Below are 22,420 nucleotides of genomic sequence, written 5' to 3' on the forward strand. Positions count from 1 at the left end.
TCTTTATGACAAAAACGAATGTAAGTTATAAAGACTTATGATACAATGAACACCTATGAACCAACCTCCCAGTTTATTATGGCCTATGGGACCATCCCTTAAATCCCTCCCACCCCTCCCCCTGGAGCTTTTTGTTTATAATTTTTTTGCATTTCTTCACAGATTTACTGCCTATGCTTTGTTACTAAAAACATGTTGAACAATTTTGTATTTTTTTTCATAACGTAAAAGAAATTCTTTTTTTTAAATAATTTATTTGTTTATTTATTTTTAGAGAGAGGGGAAAGGAGCAAGAGAGGGTGAGAAACATCACTGTGTGGTTGCTTCTCACTTGTGCCCCCAACTGGGGATCTGACGTGCAACCTAATAATGTGCCCTGACTGGGAATTGAACCAGCGACACTTGGCTCGCAGGAGGAATAATTCTTCTTTTTTCTTTTTAATTTTTTTTAATTTTTGTTTTTCAATTACAGTTGTCCCCTTTTGTCCCAATTTCTCTCCCCCACCCAACCCACCCCTTCTCCCACAATCATATCCCTCCCGTTGTCCATGTCCACGAGTCATTTATACACATTTCTTGACTAAACCCTTCCCTTACTTATCCCCCTTCTCTCCCTCCCCCCTCCCCCCTAATAACTGTTATTCTGTTCCTTGTTCTATTTAGTTCATTTGTTTGTGTTGTTCCTTAGTCTCCTGTATTAGGTGATATCATATGGTATTTTTCTTTCTTTGCCTGGCTTATTTCACTAAACATAATTCTGTCTAGTTCCATCCATGTTGTCGCAAATGGCAGGAGTTCCTTCTTTCTCTCTGCTGCATAGTATTCCATTGTGTAAATGTACCACAGTTTTTTAATCCACTCATCTACGGATGGGCACTTAGGCTGTTTCTAGCACTTAGCTATTGTAAACAGTGCTGCTGTGAACATAGGGGTGCATAAGTTCTTTTGAATTAGGGTTTTAGGATTTTTCAGGTATAATCCTAGCAGTGGAATCACTGGTTCAAAAGGCAGTTCCATTTTTAGTTTTTTGAGGAAATTTCATACTGTTTTCCATAGTGGCTGCACCAGTCTGCATTCCCACCAACAGTGCAGTAGGGTTCCCGTTTCTCCACATCCTCGCCAGCACTTGTTGTTTGTTGATTTGTTGATCATGGCCATTCTGACAGGTATAAAGTGTTATCTCACTGTGATTTTTATTTGCATCTCTCTGATGGCTAGTGATGTGGAGCATTTTTTCATGTGTCTATGGACCCTCTCTATGTCCTCTTTATAGAAGTGTTTGTTCAGGTCCTTTGCCCATTTTTTAATTGGGTTGTCTGTTTTCTTGATGTTGAGTTATATAAGTTCTTTTATATACTTTGGAGATCAGTCCCTTGTCTGAGGTCTCATTGGCAAATATGTTTTCCCACATGGTTGGTTTCCTTTTCATCTTGCTAGTGTTTTCTTTTGCTGAGCAGAAACTCTTTAGTTTGATGTAGTCCCATTTGTTTTTTTTTTTTTTTTTTTCTCTTGCCTTAGGAGATGTATCCATGAAAATATTATTATGTGGGATATCTGAAATTTTCCTACCTATGTTTTCCTCTAGGACTTTTATGGTGTCACGCTTATATTTAGGTCTTTGATCCATCTTGAGTTTATTCTTGTGTGTGGCGTAAGTTGGTGGTCTAGGTTCATTTTTTTGCACGTTCCAGTCCAGTTCTCCCAGCACCATTTGTTGAAGAGGCTCTTCTCACTCCATTTTATGTTCCTTCCCCCTTTATCAAATATCAGTTGACCATATACTCCTGGATTTATTTCTGGACTTTCTATTCTGTTCCATTGATCTATATGTCTATTCTTATGCCAGTATCAGACTGTTTGATCACAGTGGCTTTGTAGTATAGTTTGATGTCTTGTATTGTGATTCCTCCTGCTGTGTTCTTCTGTCTCAAGATTGCTTTGGCTATTTGGGGTTCTTTGGTTCCATATGAATTTTTGAAGTATTCGTTCTAGGTCTGTGAAATACGTCATTGGTATTTTAATAGGGATTGCACTGAATCTGTAAATTGCTTTGGGTAGTATGAACATTTTAATGATGTTGATTCTTCCCATCCAAGAACATGGTATTTTCTTCCATTTATTTGTATCTTCCTTAATTTTTTTCTTCAGTGTTACATAATTTTCAAAGTACAGGTCTTTTATCTCTTTGGTTAAGTTTATTCCTAGGTACTTTATTTTTCTTATTGCTATAGTAAGTGGTGTTTTCTTTTTTGTTTCTGTCTCTGATATTTTATTGTTGGTATACAGAAATGTCTTCGATTTTCTGTATATTTATTTTGTTTCCTGCTATTTTGCCAAATTCGCTTATTATATCGAGTAGTTTTTTAGTGGAGTCTACAGGGTTTTCTATGTATACTATCATGTCATCTGCATATAATGATAGTTTTACTTCCTCTTTCCCGATTTGGATGCCTTTTATTTCTTTTTCATCTGATTGCTGTGGCTAGGACTTCCAACACTATGTTGAATAGGAGTGGAGATAGTGGACATCCTTGTCTTGTTCCTGATCTGAGGGGGAATGCTTTCAGTTTTTGTCCATTGAGTATGATGTTGGCTTCAGGTTTCTCATATATAGCCTTAATTATGTTAAGGTATGCTCCCTCTATTCCCATTTTGATGAGTGTTTTCATTATAAATGGGTGTTGTACTTTATCAAATGTTTTTTCTGCATCTATTGATACAATCATGTGATTTTTGTCTTCATTTTGTTTCGGTGGTGTATTATATTTATTGATTTGCAAATATTAAACCATCCTTGCATCCCTGGGATGAATCCCACTTAATTGTGTTGTATGATCTTTTTAATGTGTTGCTGGATCCTGTTTGCCAATATTTTGTTGAGGATATTAGCATCTATGTTCATCAGTGATATTGGCCTGTAGTTTTCTTTCTTTGTTGTGAGGAGGAATAATTCTTTATGTATCCTTGTGCAACATGCTTTTTTAAAAAATTGTTCAACATAATATTTCTGAGATTCACTTTTGTTGTTCAATATAACTGTAATTAATTCATTTAACTATTGATTAGTATATGGGTCTCTAGTTATTTTGCTCCTAGAAATAATGCTACTAGAAACTGTTTTGCATATTTTTCTAGGTACACTTATGCAATAACTTTTCCAGGGTGTATTTCTTGGTGTGGAATTGCTGGGTCATTGGATACACACACCTTCAAATTTATTAGATGATGCCAAACTGAATTTGGTTTCTAACGGGGGTTATATCAATTTTCATTGTCACCAGCAATGCATTGGGTGTTGCAATGGTTCTATAGCCTTGCTGACCATTGCTGTTATAATATTGTTTTGTTTTTGCCAGTCTGGTTGTTATCTCATTGGGGTTTTAATGTCCATTTGTTCAATTCCTAGTAAAGCAGAGTATATCTTCATGTTTATTGGCTATCTGGTGGTTTCTGAAGTGCCTCTTCAGTTTTTTCCCATTGGGTTGCTTACTTTTCCTTTACATATAAGAAATTACAGCCCTTTGTTTGTTGTATGTGGTGCATGTATCTTCTTCCAAATGTCTTCTAACTCTCTTTGTGTTATCTTTCGATAAACATTCTTTAATCTGAATGTAGTCAAATATATCAACATTTTCTCCTATGGTGTTTTCAGTTTGGGTCTTGTTTAGGAAATCCATCTCTGTGCTGACAGCAGGATCTTGAATGTTCAGCCTAAAAGTGTTCACTTTATTCCATCATTTATTGAAAAAGAGAAGTGAGACATGACCTGTGTTTTAGGATGATGGCTAAAAACAGTTTAAAGATTCTATCAGAAAGGACGATAGCGAGACCAGCCAATTTCAATTGTCAACACAAAAGACACAAAAAAGACTTCTAGAAATAAATATTACATGTTCCAAATATGTTGAAAATAGCTTTGATTAAAATTGAGACCAGACACACCACAAACTTCAATATCTGTAAGTTTCCCAAAGAAATTATGAGAATAGCAAAGTACTTGAGTAACACATCACCTTAGTTTATACAGGTAAGAGGGAAAACTAGCAGATAGTTGAATACTGGTTTCAAAAATTTAAATTATCTCTATTCTTATTCTAAATCTTATCTTCACAGGTAGGTGTTCATTGTTTACTAAAAAGGACAACAACAACAACAAAAAAAAAAACAACTTTCCTAAATATTTAGAGGCTTCTTTTCAAGTTTGAAGGACTATTGACTTGTAACATTAGGAAAATAAATCATTGTTAAAGAAAAAACATTTATTGTTTGCTGTATTTTTACAGTAAAGTTGTAAATTATAATTGCAATAAAAAGTTTTAATTTACTATGTGCTGATTAATCTGGTTATCATGACTTTATTCATCTAATTTACTTTAAATTAAATAGACTGTAAAGATCCACTTAAAGTCAGGAATACTCTCATATAGCTAAAGGCTTTCCTCCTTGTGAAAATTCATTTTACTAGTAAAATAAATAATGACTCTAAAAGATCAACTGTAAAATATAGTGTAGGTCTAATTTTTATTCAAAAGATTGAAAATTGAGGGATGGGCAAAGATGTAGCAAACAAATAAAAAGCAGAGGTGGTAATGTTAATAGTACATAAAATAAAATATAAAACCAAAAAACCATTTAATGGTTTAAAGAGAACTATTTATTTTTATAAAAGATGTAGCTCAAAAGAAGTTGTACTACTCATGAAAATTTATGCAAATACATTATTAGGGTTCAGTCAGAGAAGCAGAATCACATATATGTGTTATATGTATACACATATATATTTTTATATCTATAACTATACCTATATAGCCAAGTATGCATATACAAGGCCTGTCTGGGAAAAATCCAGCCATTGATAACATAATGAGAATGGTTTGCGCAACATTGATGTAACCTGGCAGCCAAGGAGAGTGGACTGGAATGCTCATGCATGAGCAATGATGACTTCAATGCACTAGTCAGTGGGGGCAATGGATGCCATTGAGTGAGCATGTGTACTGTGTTGAGCATGTGTACTGTGTGGCTGTCGCATTCAGAATGACTGAGGGAGTAGAGCAATGAATCTGTATCCAATTTTACATTAAGCTTGAACTTTCCTCCTCGGAAACTATTCGGATGATTCAGAAGGCCACAGCTATGGGCAACTGGTGACTGGCAGCTTCATCACAACAGTGATGTGCCCACTCATGCATCATGGCTGGTGCAGGTTTTTGGCAAAATATCACATCAGTCAGGTAACTCAGCCCCTCTACAGCCCAGATTTGGTGCCCTGTGACTTCTACCTTTTCCCAAAACAAAAATCACCTTTGAAAGGGAAGATATTTCAGACCATCAGTGAGATTCAGGGAAATATAATGGGGCAGCTGATGGTGATTGGGAGAACTGTGTGAGGTCCCAAGGTGCCTTCTTTGAAGGGGACTGAGGCATCATTGTCCTATGTACAATGTTTCTTGTATCTTGTATCTTCTTCAATAAATGTCTTTATTTTTCATACATGGCTGGATTCCTTCTGGACAGACCTCATCATATGTATGTGTGTGTAAAGTTATCTATTAAGGGATCTGACTTTATGTAATTGTGGGAACTGGCCTAACAATCTCTTCTAAGACTGTTTTCACATCTGATGCTGAAGCTTGAGGGTCCACAGGGCAGGCAGTCAGGAAGAGAAGGTGAGTAAAATGTGGTGCAGAGCAAGAACAAATTGGAATCTACTGGCACAATCAGAAGTTCACAAAGACAGAATGACCCCTGCTGAAACCTGTGTCAGTTCTTATGGCTTCTGCCCTTGAAGGTAAGAATGTGCTACAGAAGCTGAGACACTTCATGGAGTTAAATACACCCTATGAAGAATTCAGAGGAGCTACAGTGGATCCAGGGGAAGGTGGAGCAGATGCAACAAGGAGAGCCTTCAGACAAGTGACAACACATGTGATCTACAAAATGGTTGCTGCTTCAATTCTGTCCTCCACATCTTGTGCAAGAATTCTCTGGTGGCTCCCCCCAACCAGAAATATACAGAAAAGGGAATTCTGGAAAATGCATTCAGCCTAACCAAGTTGACACACTACAAAGCCACCATAAACAATATACCACAGACATATTTTAAGCAAATCTTTCTTTACAAGGATAATTTCATAAAATCATTATCATGGTGGAAGATTTGAACAAATTTTACTCAGAATTTGCTAGATTAAGTGTGGTAGGTAGATGTATAAGATGGTCCCTAGGTTCCCCAGCTTCTGGTGTATATACACCTTATAATCCATTCCCCTCAAGGGGGCCAAACTTGTAAGTATAATGGAATATCACTCCTGTGATGATATTATGTTACAGGGCTGAAGAGATTTTGCAGGTATAACTTAGGTCCTTAGTTGACTTTGAGTTAAACAAAGGGGTTTTTCCTGAGTGGAATTGATCTTGTTAAGGGAGTCATTAAAATGGACTAGGCCATTTCTAAACTAAGAAGCTTGGTATTCTGAGTGGGCCTATGAACGGGGTCACATGGCAAAGACCTGAGGCTATGACAGCAGCTCCCAGCCAACATTAGCAGTACAATGGAAACATTCTTTCAACAAGCTGAGTAGAAATGTATTTTTCTCTAATAGAAACTCCAAATAAGGACATAGCTGGCCAGCACTTTGATTGATCAATCAGTGAGATCATGAGCAGAAGAATTATTTATGCCATGCTAGATTCTTGACCCATAGAATCTGCAACATAATAAATTTTTGTTGCTTTAAGTTGCTAAGTGTGTGGTAATTTTTTATTCAACAATAGAAAATCAATATACTAGATACAATAAAGTAACACAAAATTAAATAAGCATTCATCTTCACTATGTGAATATATAACTTTATGTATCACAAATATCCTTCAAGAGTCTGCAGAACATTACAAACTTGATTATATATTAGGCCACAAATACATTTCCCATACATTCAAAGAACTTGAAATCTTATAGAAGACAGTCTCTGAAAATTGTACATTAAAGCAAATAGTAATAATAAAACGTTTTTTGGATATTATGTTTTAAAAAGTCATATTGACAAATAACTAAAAGAAATCAGCCAAAATGACATATTTTTCTGAGAATTAACATTGAAACACAATTTATCAAAATATATTGATACATGCAACTAAAGCAGTTCTCGTTGGAAAATTAACAGCCTTAAATCCACAAGAAAGAATAAAAATAAATTAATAAGTCAGTAAGTTTAAATAAATAAATAAGAACAATGAAAGAAGTTAAAATAAATCAGGAAAAATATAGTAAGAAAAATGAAATTAGTTGGTTTCAAAAAAAAACTATAATTGACAAAATCAAGGCATGTTTCTTCAAAAATAACATTAAAGTGATACAGTTCTGGCAACTGAGACCAAGGAGAAAAGAGAGAAAATATTAGTAAATAATGTTTGAAGTGAAAAAGGATACTTTAAATTTTATGCCACATCTGTATTAATAAGTTTGAAAATCTACATTAAATTTAAAATTTTTAAAAAGACATAATTGACCAAAATTCTCTTAAGACCTATAAACAACAGTAGCTATAGTAGATATTAAAATATTTTCAAAGATTTATACCCAAAGAAGAAGTTGGTTCATATTTATATGTAAACGGAGCCTATTAATTTTTAAGAAACAGATAGTTCTTGGGCTATTTAAACTGTTTCATAAGATAGATATGTAAATGTTCCTATTTTATTTACTCATGGCTAGTATTAGTCTGATATCAAAGTCTAAGAAATAAAACACAAATCACCTATTTATAATTTTACTTATAAATATTCAAGCCAAAAAATCAAAAACTAAATATCTATCTAAAATTTAAAATATAGTTTAACTTATTAATAGCATAATTAGTAATGCAAAAAAATTGAAATGCAATATCTTTGTTAAATATTCAAAATCCAACATCCATTTCTGTTTTTAGCAAAACATGTCTCAGTTTTTAAAAAAAGTCTTAGCATTAGAAGTGAGAAACATGAAAACTTAATGAATGGACCACTGAAGGCATTGTTATTAAATTCAATAACAATATAAGGATGCCTGTTTTCGTTATTATGAATTAATATTTTTGTAATGATTTCCATGCATACAATAAGGCAAGAAAAAGAAATTAATAAAAGAGTTAAAAAGGAAGAGATAAATAATGATTATTTATGTTACAGAAACAGGGGTGTCCAAAAAAAAACCCCGGAGTTTGCGACTGGGGGGTGGGGAAAAGGAAGCAGCTTTTAAGATGCCTTTGCATACTTGGGGCTAGTTGCTAGTATCTTTGTTATGCAAAATGGCTTTGATACTTCCAAGGCCCAAGAAGATGGGAGGAGTCTTGAACTATGGGATGGTACGGAAGGAGCCTACAGAGCCTGTGTAGGGTTCTGTGAATACCCAGAACTGGTTGCAACACCCACTGCATCAGAGGACGCAGTCAGGGATATATAAGCAGCCATGGACATTTTAGCGCTCTCTCTCTCTCTCTCTCTCTCTCTCTCTCTCTCTTGCACGCGCGCAATCACTCTCTCGCTCTCCCTCCATGTGGTTTGGAGGAGGGGGCTCTCCAGGTTGCTCTCTCTCTCGAGCTCCCTCCAAGCAGCTTGATGAATGGGCTTTTTCCATGTGGTTTTGAGAAGCTGGGTTCTCCATGCAGATTAAAGCTGAGTTCTCCATGTGGTTTTGAGAGGGCTCTCCAGGCTGCTTTAAGAGGCTTTCGCCATGTGGTTTTGAGAAGGAGAGGAGATCCACGAAGTTTGCAGGAAGAAAGCAGTTTACAAGGAGGCTGAGAATCCACGCGGTTCTGCATTGAGAGCTGGAGGGCACCACAGCACAGAAAGTACCTCCTCAATCAGATTTGAGTGATTGGCAGCTACTGGTAAAGCTGAACTGTGCCGAGGAAGTAGGGAAACGGTGTTTCTGACTTTTCTAAGACTGGCCTGGTTTGGTAAGGGGAGGCAGAACTATGTGTTTGTGGATGTTTTAAAGAACATAAGACTCAACAGCAGAAATCCACAAATAATCTAAATCTATTTAACTGTTAAACAATTCTTTTTCTTTTCACTAAACTCTAGTACTAAGAGTTGTAATTCTGGCAGCAGGCAATTGGGCCCCTAACTAAACGGCCTGTGGGTTCTGTTTCAATCAGAGCATCCCAGAGGTTCTGTTGCATTTATAGTTCATATTATTCTACCTCAAAAGTCCAAATAGCCAAACAAGTTAGGACTTTTCAATATTGATATTAACAGAAACCCCATTCAAACTGGCTTTGAAAATAAGAAACATTATTGGTTTACATAACTGCAAGCCCAAAGATGGAGTGGGCCTCAGGGTTGATTGATCCAATAATTCAGAGATTTATTAGGGACTCAGGTGTATCCTATCTTCATGCCCTGCTAGTCTCTGTGTCAACTTAATTACAAGGCTCGTTCCCCACAATATTATAGGATAGGAAGGAAGGCAGCCGTCCGTCTCGAGAGACGATGGTGTAGCTTCTTAAGAGTCTATCTGCACCGCCGAGAATGGCTGTGCAGTCCGACTCGGGAGTGACACGGTATCTGTCTCCTCCCGTGTTGAATCAACATCTTGCGATGACGCTGGAGTGTCCTCTCCAGTGGAGCTGAAGCTACAGAGCCTGGGCAGGGTGATATGGAGGGTCTGCTGTTGCCCATGCAGCAGACCCCCCCTCTCTTCGCAGCTGAAGGATCCAAGGGAAAGACGGAGTCAATACAGCTTGGCTTTAGGTGCGCCGCAGGAGTTGCCGGTGTTGACTACAACGTCGAACCGCCTTAGGGACTCCGGCTCCGGATTTTCTGTCGGGGTTTACTCCCTTAGCCTTTCCCCTGAAGAGGTATGCCGCAAGGCAGCGGAGGTTTTTTGGAATCAGAGTTTTCCTTCTCTGATTATAGGATAGGTGTCTGTAATATGTAGTTGGGGCTATAAGCTTCCTTGCTATGTCCGGGGATGATACAGAACTGGATTCTTCCAACTTTCAGAGAAGTGAGAGATTCCGTTCCAAACCCCAGAAATCTTCATCTTAAACATCATTGGCCCAGATTAAGTCACATTATTATTTCTGAACCAGCCATGGTTTCAAGGGATGAAAAATGATTCTGGTAAGCTTATACTATCTGTGTTCCACCCAACACCTATAGTTGCACAGGAAAAAAGGTGGATACCCAAATGAAAATCTGGTGCTATTAAAAAGTGGGTTTATAAAAAGAGGTTTAATAAATACCAAATAAGCAACTAACAATGTTCCCAACAATATGCACTACAAACTTACTTGAAACTATAAGACAGTTCATTAGGATGGGCATGTTAGGGATAAAGAAGCAAGCCAGTGACTCTCAAACCAGTCGGAGATGATTAACAGATGAATCATGGAAAAGGGGTGAGGAAATGACATTCCGCAGCTCCTCACACAATATCTCTGGGATCAAAAGGAGGAAGATTGTTGTCACCAAATATAGAGAAATAGGAAGATGTAGCTAGATAACTTTGCAAATAAACTGGAGATAGACCTATAACTAAATTACCCTTAGTTAATCACACCCTGAGTTAAGTAGTTAATCACATTAGATTTTGAACCCAGATTAACCAGTAGTGGAGAAACATGGGAGAAAGAGAGGGGTGGGGGAGCTAATTGCGTTAGGGTGGGGGAGCTAATTGCATTACTATAAACCAGTTTTCTTTGTCTACTTTGCACGCACATGCTCCTGGCTGGTGGTGTGCCCAACTCTGCAGACTCATGAATAAACGCCTCGCTTTGCTGCTCAAGTCCTGTGTCCCAGTTTTTATTGTGAGTGTTTCTTACAGGCAGATACAAGACATATACACAGAACTAGAGAATTGCTTGTGATGATCAGTTAGAAAATAAAATAAAAAAGGAATCTCATTCTGATTCCAAAATTAAATATGACAAAATATAAAATGTTTAGAAATAAACCTAGAAGTTTGCAAGATCCAGTGGGAAAAAACAATATAACTTTACTTGAGAACTTAAAAAAGACTTGAAAAAATGGAGAAATAAGAATTATATTTCTTCCCTAGTTGGTGTAGCTTGGCGGATTGAGCACTGGCTGTGAACTAAAGGGTGACCGTTTTGATTCCCAGTCAGGGCACATGCCTGGGTTGCAGGCCAGTCCACAGTTGGGGGCACATGAGAGGCAACCACACATTGATGTTTATCTCCCTCTCCTTCTGTCTCCATTCTCCTCTCTCTAAAAGTAAAAAAATAAAATATCTTTTAAAAAGAATTATATTTCTGAATGGGAAAATCCAATATTACAACTTTATCCATGAAGTTAATATTTTTCATTAATTATATTTGAAGGAGATGGAACTTAAAAAATGATTCAATAGTTCATCTATATAATAAATATTTGAAAATAATAATAAAAAGACTCTACCAGAAAAACATCAAAAAGTATAGCAAGACATCCAGCCAAGATGGAGGCCTAGACAGACACATTGTGTCTCCCTCCACAACTAAGAACTAGAGACAACCAGAAGTTCCAGAAAATCAAGCTGCATGAAAGTCCAACAAACAAAGAAATAAAGAGAAATACTCATCCAGACAGATAGAAGGGGCAGAGCCGAGGCAGAGAGGACACGATGTGATGATGGGAGCAGCGGCAGCAACAGCAGGGGGTCAGACATTTTAAAAACTAGGGAGGGACACCTGGGGAGAGCTCCCAGAACCAGACCAGATGGCACAGCTCATGATCCCAGCGCCAGGGAAAACAAAGCCTCATTGCTTCTGACTGAGCAAATCAGTGGGGGCTGGGGCAGAGAAATTCCTGGTCTCTCAGCAGAGTCCGCTTGCTTAAAGGGCCCCCACAGTCTTAGAATGTCCGCAGACCCACCCACTCTGGGAACAACGGCCAGGGCAACAGGTAGAGAGGCTCCAGTCCCATACGGTAGTGGGAGAAGTGCCTGAAAAAGGGGCAAGTGCTGAGCAAGTGGCACTGTTCTCTTTCAGACCCCTCCCCCACATATAGCACTACAACGTGGTAAAATGAGTTACCTTGTACTGATGAATACTTCAAGGCTCCGCCCCTTACAACATAACAGGTGTGACAGCTCTACATAAGATACAGAGCAAAATAAACACAGGAGCCTGTCAAGATGAAGAGACAGAGAAGTATGGCCCAAAAGAGGAATGGATCAAGGTTCCAGTGGGAGAACTAAGTGACAAGGAGATAGCCAACCTACCAGACATAGAGTTCAAAACACTGGTGATAAAGATGCTCACAGGTTTGACAGATATGCTTGAGTATGGCAAATGCATAAGGGAACAAGTGAAGGCTGTGCTAATTGAAACAAAGGAAAATCCACACAAAACCAATGGTGAAGGGAAGAAAACCGGAGTTCAAATCAATGATTTGGAACATAAGGAAGAAATAAATAGTCAACCAGTACAGAATGAGGAAACAAACATTGAAAAAAATGAGAAGAGGGTTAGGAACCTCTGGGACAATCTTAAACATCCCAACATCTGAATCATAGGGGTGCCAGAAGGAGAAGAGGAAGAGCAAGAAATTGAAAACTTATGTGAAAAAAATAATGAAGGAAACTTCCCAAATTTGGCGAAGGAAATAGACATACAAGTCCAGGAAGCACAGACAGTCCCAAACAAGCTAGACCCAAGGAGGCCACACCAAGATACATCATAATTAAAATGCCAGAGATTAAAGATAAAGAGAGAATCTTAAGAGCAACAAGAGAAAAGCAGAGAGTTACCTACAAAGGGTTGCCCATAAGACTATCAGCTGATTTCTCAAAAGTAACTTTGCAAGCAAGAAAGGACTGGCAAGAAGTATTCAATGTGATGAAAAGCCAGGACTTACAACCAAAATTACTCTATTCAGCAAAGCTATCATTTAGAATGGAAGGGCAGATAAAGTGTTTCCCAGACAAGGTAAAGCTAAAGGAGTTCATCATCACTAAGCCACTATTATATGAAATGTCAAAGGAACCTACTTAAGAAAAAGAAGATCAAAACTATGAACATTAAAGTGACAACAAACTCACAACTATCAACAACTTAATATAAAAAATACAAACAAAATCCAACTAAGCAAACCAGAATAGGAACAGAATCATAGGTATGGGGATCATTTGGAGGATTATCAGCTGGGAGCGGGGAGGGGGAGAAATGGGGAAATGGTGCAGGGATTAAGAAGCATAATTGGTTGGCACAAAATAGACGGGGAAGTTAAGAATAGTATAGGAAAGGGTAAAGCCAAAAAACTTATATGCATGACCCATGGACATGAACTAAGGGGGATTGCTGGAGGGAAGGGGGTTACTGGGAGAGGGAAGTAAAGGGGAAAAAAAGTTGGGATTACTGTAACATAATCAATAAAATATACTTAAAAATAAAAAAATAAAAGTAAAAGTAAAGAAGTATAGCAAGACTAATTAAAATCACAATTTTACTTCTGGGAATTTTTTTATACAGAAAAGATAAAATTTCAAATCAAATAGTGTTGAAAAACTTGTCAAACTATTTGGGGAAAAATATTAGAGTTTTACACTATACATCATAATATATTCTAGAAAAATGAAAAACAAGTGTAAAAAGTAAAATCATGAAAATAATGAATAAAATATAAGACAAAGTTTAATATTTTTGTAATTTTTGGATAGAGTAGATCTTTCTTAGCATTAATATTAAGTTGGAAACTTTATAGGAAAAGTTAATGAATTTAAGTACATAAATTTTGTAAACTTCTATATGGCTGTCAAACTACCATTTTAAGTGAAAGATAAATGATTAACTGGAAAATCATCTGCTACATATAACAGATAAATATTTATATTTTTACATTTTTATATTGTAAAAAATGACAAAAATTAATAAATAAAATACTGAACATTATAGGTGAAAAGTGGGTAGAGGACAAAAATAAAAAATTTATAAAATAATAAATGCAAATAGTAACACATGAAAGATGCCTCACTATTAACCAAGGAAATGCATACTGAAACAATATTATTTTTTCAGCTGTTAGATTGGAAAAAGATTGAAAGTGTTTACATTAACATATATTGAAAAGAATGGGAGAAGTAGGTACTTTAAAAACATTTTATATATATAACCTTTGACCAGTAATTCAACTTTTAGACAGTTATGCAAAGAGATAGATAATCTAATATATACATAAGGATGTTCATTTAATGTGAAAATTGAAAATAACAAACTATTAAAAGAAACTTGTTTAAATTATGGCATACTTGTACATTGGAATATTACACAGTCATTAAAAACATGAGTTCCACATTGGTACAGAAAGATGAATGAAATATTTTAAGTGGAACATATACTTTAGCATATAAATTATAATCCCACTTTTGAGGAAAAAAAGAAATAGACCTACTGAAAAAAATTCTGGAGGGATATATTCTAACCTGTTTATAGTGAACATCCCTGGTCTGGGATTATGAGAATTTTTTTGTTTTAATTTCAATACTTCTGAATTTTTTTCAATATAATATGATTTTATGCTCAAGGGGAAGTGGTTATTTCTTCCCAAAATGTAAAAGAAAGTGAAGGAGAGAGAGAAAATGGTTACCATGAACTGAAGGTTTGTGTCCCCCCCAAATTCATATGTTCATGCCCTAATCCCCAATATTGTAGTATTTAGAGTTGGGATCATTGGGAAGGAACTGGTTTTGAATGAAGTTATGGGGGTAGAGTCCCCATGATAGGACTGGTGCCCTTAAAAAGGGGATAGAGAAACCAGAGCTATCTCTAGCCATGTGAGGACACAGTGAGAAAGTGGCTGTCTGTCAGCCAGAAGGAGGGTCATCACCCAAACCCAACCACACTAGCTCCCTAAGCTCCGACTTCCTGCCTCCAGAACTGTGAGAGAAGATGGTTGTTGTTTAAGCCCCCCAGTCTATAGGTCTCGTAGGCCAAACTGACTAAGACAATGAAATTTGAGGCAAAGTAACTTTGAAGAAATTTTTTTCTTCTTTCTTTCTTTTTTTTTTTTTTAATCACTGTGTGGTTGCCTCTCACTCGCGCCCCCAAATGGGGACCTGATGTGCAACCTAGTCGTGTGCCCTGACCGGGAATTGAACCAGCAACACTTAGTCTGCAGGTGGACGCTCAATCCACTGAGCCACAGCAGCCAGGGCTTGAAGAAATATTTTTAAGGCTAGGTAAAACTTAAGCTTGTTTTAGGCCCTGGGAAAGAAGCCGATGTGGGAAGAGATTTAGGAGGGTGAGGGGAACATTAATCTGCCAAGTTCCCAGAGGGGCTGGAACAGTACACCAGTATCACAGCTAATTTAGAAAGAAGGAAGAAGGGTACAAGGACAACATAAATAAAGTTAGGACATCTTTTGGAGCAGGGACACGAACAGTATTATAGCCAATGAACCCATGTGTTTTCCCAATGGATTGGAAGAAATGGTCATTGGCTGAGTATGAGGGCTGGGACTGGGAACTGAGTGGAGTAGAAGAGGCGTATTGCTGCTGCATAGAATGAAATAGGGCATGGTGTCTGAATTATGCTTGTGAGATTCCTGAGCTTCATCTCAAATCTACCAAATCACAGTCTCTGAAGGTTAACTAAGGATATGGGACCACTGTTGATACTAGATCGTAATTATTTGAAAAAAGGTCAATTAATATATTTATATGATTTTCTCCAGCATTATTTAACAACCTGGGAAGAGCATATTTGAGAAAAATAAATGACTGTGTATACCCAGAGTTGAGTTTTGGCAATGTGACTGTGGAGGTTAAGTTGATGGGTCAATGGGACTTGAGATGTTGGTAAGTGCATCATTAACTTGAGTAATCACAAGGTAAGAATGGAGTGGAGAGAGAGGACTGGACTGGGATTTATGAGGAGTATATAAAGTAGATTTGGAAAGTCAGAGAGTGGGTGAAACACAAGAACAAAAAGTTTTGGTCATTGAGATGTATCCTGGGGTAAAAGATTTTGAAAGAGGAGATGGCGGCACACTCCCAACAGTGGCCATAAAAGGAGCGTCTGAACTAGAGGAGAGATAAAGTTACCCAAGCAGAAGAGGTTGGAGAAGTGAGGAGAGAGGATGAGATGGTTACCCTTTTGAACACCATGCTTGTTGGATCGCATGCCAGATAGCGAAGAAGAGAATGTCCGGATCAGGGAGGGACAAAGCCAGGGGGGAACTGAAGATCTGGCTAGGTGAACCCTGGACATTCAGCATGGTATTGCATCTAGGAGAGCACAATAAACTTTTGGGGGCAGGATGAGTGAATATTTTGGCAATAGACAGTGCCCTCTCAGATGTCTGTGGGTTGATAGCTGGAATTTTGGTTCAGTACTTTGCATATACTTCTATTTTACTATATGATGTGTTCATTTGGATGTCTTTTTCATAATTCTACCCAGTAGAGATCTTTCTTCCTCATATTTGAATTCTCACTGCTTAATACTGTGCCTGACATGTGATACTCAAGAAAAGCTTTTTCTGGATGAATGCATGAAAGAAATTAAGCAGCCCCATATTTCCAATAGGAACTTTGGCAGGAGAGTGGCTCTGCTAATATCTCTTCCCATGTAGAGGAGATATGTTATCCATTGTCTACCTTCTCTGGATGATTTTGAATATTTTGTTTGGTGGCTGGCTGGGGAGTGTAAACTATGTTTGATGATGAGTTGTTCATGGTGACAGAGGTGAAAAGTGTGACTGTTGTTTGAAGATAGAATAAAAAATAATAAAGATTTCATTCTCTTCTACCTGAGCACGAAATGTTCGGCCTCTGCTCCCTTCAACCTCTTTCCCTAGGTAAATTCATCCTTATGCATGACTTCAATTATCATCTCTATGTGTGCACAGACCTTCCTTTTGAATCCAGACCCATATCATTTCCTACTTGACATCTTCTCTCAGAAGCACCAGAGAGCCCATCAGGCTCACTCAGCACAAGCAGAACTCATGATCTTCCACTACAATCATGGTCCTCTTCCAGAGTTTGCTCTCTTGTTGCTTAGCACCTCTTCCCAGCAAGCCAAGAACCGAGCAACCAACCTTGATGAATCCTTTTCCCTTATCTTCTATATTCAAACCATCAAGACTTCTCATTTAAGAAATTAAAAACTCTTAAATGGTGCTATTTCTCTCTATTGTCAAAGCCACTGCCCAGTCCTAGATTTCTGTAATAATCCACAATGGGTCCACCTATGACCACGTCAGGTCTCCTCCAATCCGCTCTCTATCTCATCAGCCAGGATGATCTTTTCAAAACTCAAATCTCTTGGTGTCCTGTTCCTGCTTAAACCACTTCAACGACTCATTGATTTTAGCCCTAAACATGATTTACAAGGCTCAGTGAGGTCTGAGCCCTGCCCACAGCCTCAGGCTCGTTTTGCACCACTCCTTCACCAGCACTGGAAGCCAGCTGCAATGAGTTTGTTTCTTTCTTAGATAGGCACCGTACTATTTCCATCTCTAATCCCCCAGCACTACATGCTCTTCCTTCCCCAGTACCTGTCACTTACCCCTACACTTCCTTCTGACCTCAGCTCAGCCATGATTTCTTTGGAGGAGCCATGAGTGATCTTTCTGACAAGGCAAAATCTCCCTGTGATGTTCGCTCATGTCCCCCGACTTCATGGCATACAGCTCAGTTGTCATTTCATATTTCTGCGTGTGTGATTATTTCACTTACGTCTGTCTCCCTCACCAGACTCTTATAGCTCGGGAAGGGCAAGAACTCCATGTTTTTGCTAGGCTCAGGGTGTGGCACATAATGGGTATGCCGTAAATATTTCTTAGATGAGCCAAGGAAGAGACCAAAATAAACCTCTGTCTGGAATTAGCTATAGTCAGAGCAATGAAGTTTTGTTTCTCTGGTTCATCCTCTGGGTTTGGGAATAGAGTGATTATAATGAACTCTTCTAGGCAATGATATCCAGCAATTAAAGCCAAAATGCTTTATTCTTGGTGTGTCCTCAGGCAAGATATAAATTTTTTAGGCCAAAATTATCTGTTTTAGCTACAGATTAGGTGTCTTCTTTTGCCCTTAAACTTACAGCAGCTCTTTCTCCAGACCTCTCCTCCTTCCCATCCAGCCTGCCTCAACAGGTGGAAATGACTGTTGGCCTCCTGCAAAGATAAGGGAGGGCCTAGAACAAAGCCGGCTTCTCTGTAGAACGGTTGGGAGGAAGCATGGGACAGCCTTTGTATTCAGAAACAACTGCTGGATTCTATTTCTTCAAACAAACTAGTTTTGAAAAAAACAAAGCTTGAATATTTGACATGACAAGAAGCTGGTTCTCAACACTGTTGCCTGAAAGGATGTAATTCATCAAACTGAAAACCTAGAAGCTCGATTTAGGTGTATTTACCCACTTTCTTGTTTAATTGGGGTAGCTCAGTGATCTTTAAGCAGTATGAATTTTCAGGCTGCTATTGTTTATTTTCTATGTATTTTTGCCTAAATATTTTATGGTAAAGGAGAGACAATTGGTTTGGAATGTTTCTTCAGAAGGAGCTCAACAAATTGTCTTTTCCATCTTTCTGATTCTTGGATCCCAAACTATCCTCAGTAGATGAAGTCCAGTTTCAGTAACTGAGGAGGAGATCCCATCTTGTGCTACAGACTTGCAGTGTGAAATTTGCAATGGTGCCTTTGTATGTTACCTCTCTCAGGGATCACTGAAATGATATTAGAAGAAAACAAGAGTGATTTATCTTACAGAAAGACACATCTATATTTTCTTCATGTTCTCCAATTTGTGTGACAATCTCCTTCAGAAAAGAACATTTACACAAGACGTATATATACCTGGTTTCCTCAACCACCCACTTCTGAATAGTTGAAAAAAAATCAGAAGCTTGCCATTGTGTAACATAGAAATCTCTTCTGGAGCAGAGCCCATCGCTGTGGTTTGGCAACACAACCAACACATCTCTTGAAGAAAAAAAAAAAAAGAACCAACACAGAGAGAGTACCTTTAGAATAAAGGTAATGATTAATTCACCAGGCACAAAAAATGTAAAAGGATTCTTTGGAGATTTCAAAGGCTTTAACTTGCTAATTCAAATAAATAGCAGTGAACAGGGAGTGACAATTTAACCAGAAGAGGATTAAGTCACGGGCTGTAATCCGGACAGTGCGGAGTCAAATAATCTCATCAGAGATCTCAAGGAATTTATGAGCAGTTGTCAAACTTCCTTTTCCTGTGTGAGTGAAGTAGGGATCAGACAAAGTAAGTATTGGAAAGAGTCCTTGGAGAAGCCACAGGATGCAGCCTGAGAAGAGACAAAAGAGGAAAAGCTTCAAGCAGAGACTGGTCCTGAAGAGCAGTTTAGCTAAAGAAACACTCTCCGAGTTCTTGGGCACGTTTATAATGGTCGTAAGTATTTGCTGATTTTCTGTGTTCCAACCATTAATACCGCCTATCAACCTAGCTGGTGGTGGAGAGTTTTGTTTTGGTTTCTTTTCTTTAAATTCTTCATCGGATTCATCTCTTCCAGGAAGCAGCAAATTACTTCCAGGCTCTTTGGCTACCCAGTTGCCCCAATATTAGGTTTCCATTTACTCATTTTGTTTGTCCACAAGAGCTGATGGAAGTGGAAGAGGGAGAGTAAAGTACTTTCTTCACTTCAGAGATTTGCTTGACTCGAAGATGGCTTTGTGATTAATGTCAGACACTAGGAATTTTTCTCATTGATTAACTGATTTAGACCCTGCTGTTTCACACAAACATTGAGGTGACTAGTCACTTGAAGTATTGACAGTCAATAAATTTGATAGCAAGAAATAGCTTGTTATTGCAAGTGCTTGACAAAGATTGTTTTGACAGATGGATCACTTGATTCTTAAGTTGAAAATTGTACCAGGTGGAAATAGTGTACTATACTGTAGTCTAGTTTTGGCTTTGTATCATTTTTTATCTCTAACTAAAGCTAATCTGTAAAGATCTTTAATTAGACAATTACAAGAACTTTTCATGTACCTAAAAGAAGGACTGATTGTAAATCTCTTGAGGATTTTACGTAGAGATCTGCACATCTCATAATAAAAGACTAGAAAGTATACTTGAGTGGCATGAGCTCTCAGTTTTTATCCTGTTGTGTGTTCCTGCATTCTCTGGATCCTGGATTTTCAGCTGGAGCCAGACAATTTGTGAACAGAAAATTAAATCTTTGATTATCCTCATGTGTAGCTACTACTGATTTTAACTGGCTTTAAAAAAATCTGCTCAAGGATTTCCTACTCCATGTATAAATAATTTCATTTTTCTAAAGGTTATAGAGAATTGCCCATGAACTTTGTACATTGAGAGTTCTTTGATAATGTACAGCATGGTGACTACAGTTAGTAATACTGCATTGCATATTTGAAAGTTGCTAAGAAAGTAGATCTTAAAACTTCTCATCACAAGAAAATAATTGTAACTACATATGGTCAAAGATGTTAATTTATTGTGGTGACCATGTCACAATATACACAAATATCAAAGTATTATTTTATATGCCTGAAACTAATATAATATTATATGTCAGTTATATCTTAATTTTTAAAAAGTTATTTTCTTTGGGTGAATACATAGTAATTTAGGAGAATAAGAAAAGATTGAGAAATGAATGTGAACTCAAAAAATTGAATTAGTGTAAAAAAGAGAGAGTCATGTTTTCTGGTCTCCGGCAGCTTCTTTTTATCTATTCGCTCAGGTATTTTCAAAGCCTATGGACAGTTTCTTCCACTCCTTCTGGGCTGATCTCACATGGTTAGGAAGGGGAGATTTCGAAGGAAAAGAGCCATAAAAGCCCAGGATTCTTTTGATTCCAGTCTTTGCTTACTGGAAAATTGTCCTGAAGGAGACAGAAACCCTCAGTCATGCTACTTGACAGTTTGGTCCCAAAGAAGAAAGTGGTTGTCAGCACTAACTCACAGTTCAGCTCCACAGTAACGTGTGGTCTGGAGAAACTGAAGCAAATTCAGTCACAGCTCTGAGCGCTCTGCAGAAAACACAGAGGAGGAAGTGAAGTAAACATCCATTTTGCAACCAAAAAGTTAAAACTCTTCATGTCTTAACAAGAGCCTGTTTCATAATCCCATCCTGTCTGAGTTCAGTAAGTGAAAATTGCTTTCAGCCACTCACTGTTCTACTGTCAAAAAACAAACAAAATTCAACCAAGTGGATGTGAAGATCAAATTGGCTTTATTAAGCGATTCATTAATCGAGCAGCATCCCAGCTAGCAACTAGAAGGGTGGTCCAAGGAGTTGTACAAAAAGGAAGGTTTTAGCCCTGGCTAGTGTGGCTCAGTGGATTGAGTGCCAGCCTGTGGACCAATAAGTAGCTGGTTCAGTTCCCAGTCAGGGCACATGTCTGGGTTGGAAAACAGGTCCCTGGTTAGGGGCCTATGAGAGGCAACCAATCAATGTTTCTCTTTCACATTGATGTTTCTCTCCGTCTCTTCCTCTCTCCTTTTCCCTCTCCAAAAATAAATAAATAAAATTTTTTTTAAAAAAGGAGGTTTTATAGGCAGAAGGAGATGGCATTAAGAAATTAGAGTGGATCATTTCAGGCAAGGCCCCTTCCTTTATAGGGTAATGCAGGGGGTTAATTAGGAAGGTTTTAAAGAAAAAGAACTGATCCTTTTGGGGCCAGGACACCTCTTCTTTGGGGAAAAAAATGGAAAGGTTTTTTGTTTGTTTGTTTTCCCAAATATTTTATTTATTTATTATTAGAGAAAGAGGAAAGGAGGGCGAAGGAGAGGAAGAGAAACATAGTCCACAACCCAGGCATGCACCTTGACTGGGAATCAAACTGGCAACCTTTTGGTCGGCAGGCCAGCGCTCAACCCACTGAGCCACACCAACCAAGGCAAAAGGAAGGGTTTTTTAACCTACAGATTTCCTCTTTCTATGAGTTGGGGAGATTGGAGAGACTACTTAGGACAAATTACCTTACTGGTGTTTGGCCGGAAAATTCATCTGGGAGAAGTTGAAACTGCAATTAAATCAGGTATTAAATCTAGTTTTGGCCAGATGGCTCAGTTGGTTGGAGTCTCAGTCTGTCTCTCTCTCTCTCTCTCTCTCTCTCTCTCTCTCTCTCTCTCTCTCTCCCCGTATCCTCAGGTGAGGATTAAAAAAAAATCTAGTTTTGGTATCATGGGCTTTCAACACGAATGATGCCATTTGGGGCCTGTGGTTTTCTCTTTAAAACTAGTCATTTAACTAGCTCTGTGTCTTCCGCTAGGATTCAAGATGGGAGCTAAAGAAATAATATCTTACTAATATATGTTGAAAATTTAACCCTGTATTTTCTGCCTAAAGCCAATCCATTCCTGAAAGGCTCGGTTTCCATCTATACTGTACGTTTATTTTCTAAAGCGAGCTCTTATGAAATCTGTGATTGTGATTATAAGTTTCAATTTTTTTGAGGCCCTTCTGGTAGACAAGAAGTGGC

At 37.8% G+C, this 22,420-nt stretch overlaps 1 protein-coding gene across 1 annotated transcript in view; it reads left to right on the top strand.

Annotated features, from left to right (window-relative positions):
* Positions 1-19,005: 19,005 nt before the first annotated feature.
* The window catches only part of AQP9 (aquaporin 9), a 44,373-nt gene continuing 40,958 nt past the window's right edge, over positions 19,006-22,420 (top strand). Inside the window, exon 1 of the mRNA XM_090270665.1 lies at positions 19,006-19,356. Within this exon, the coding sequence (XP_090126791.1) occupies positions 19,246-19,356 (111 nt within the window). The 5' untranslated portion in view covers positions 19,006-19,245. The remainder of the gene's footprint in view (positions 19,357-22,420) is intronic.

The sequence above is a fragment of the Furipterus horrens genome, unplaced genomic scaffold (assembly GCF_987537825.1).
Source record: "Furipterus horrens unplaced genomic scaffold, mFurHor1.1.pri manual_scaffold_3, whole genome shotgun sequence".
NCBI lineage: Eukaryota > Metazoa > Chordata > Mammalia > Chiroptera > Furipteridae > Furipterus > Furipterus horrens.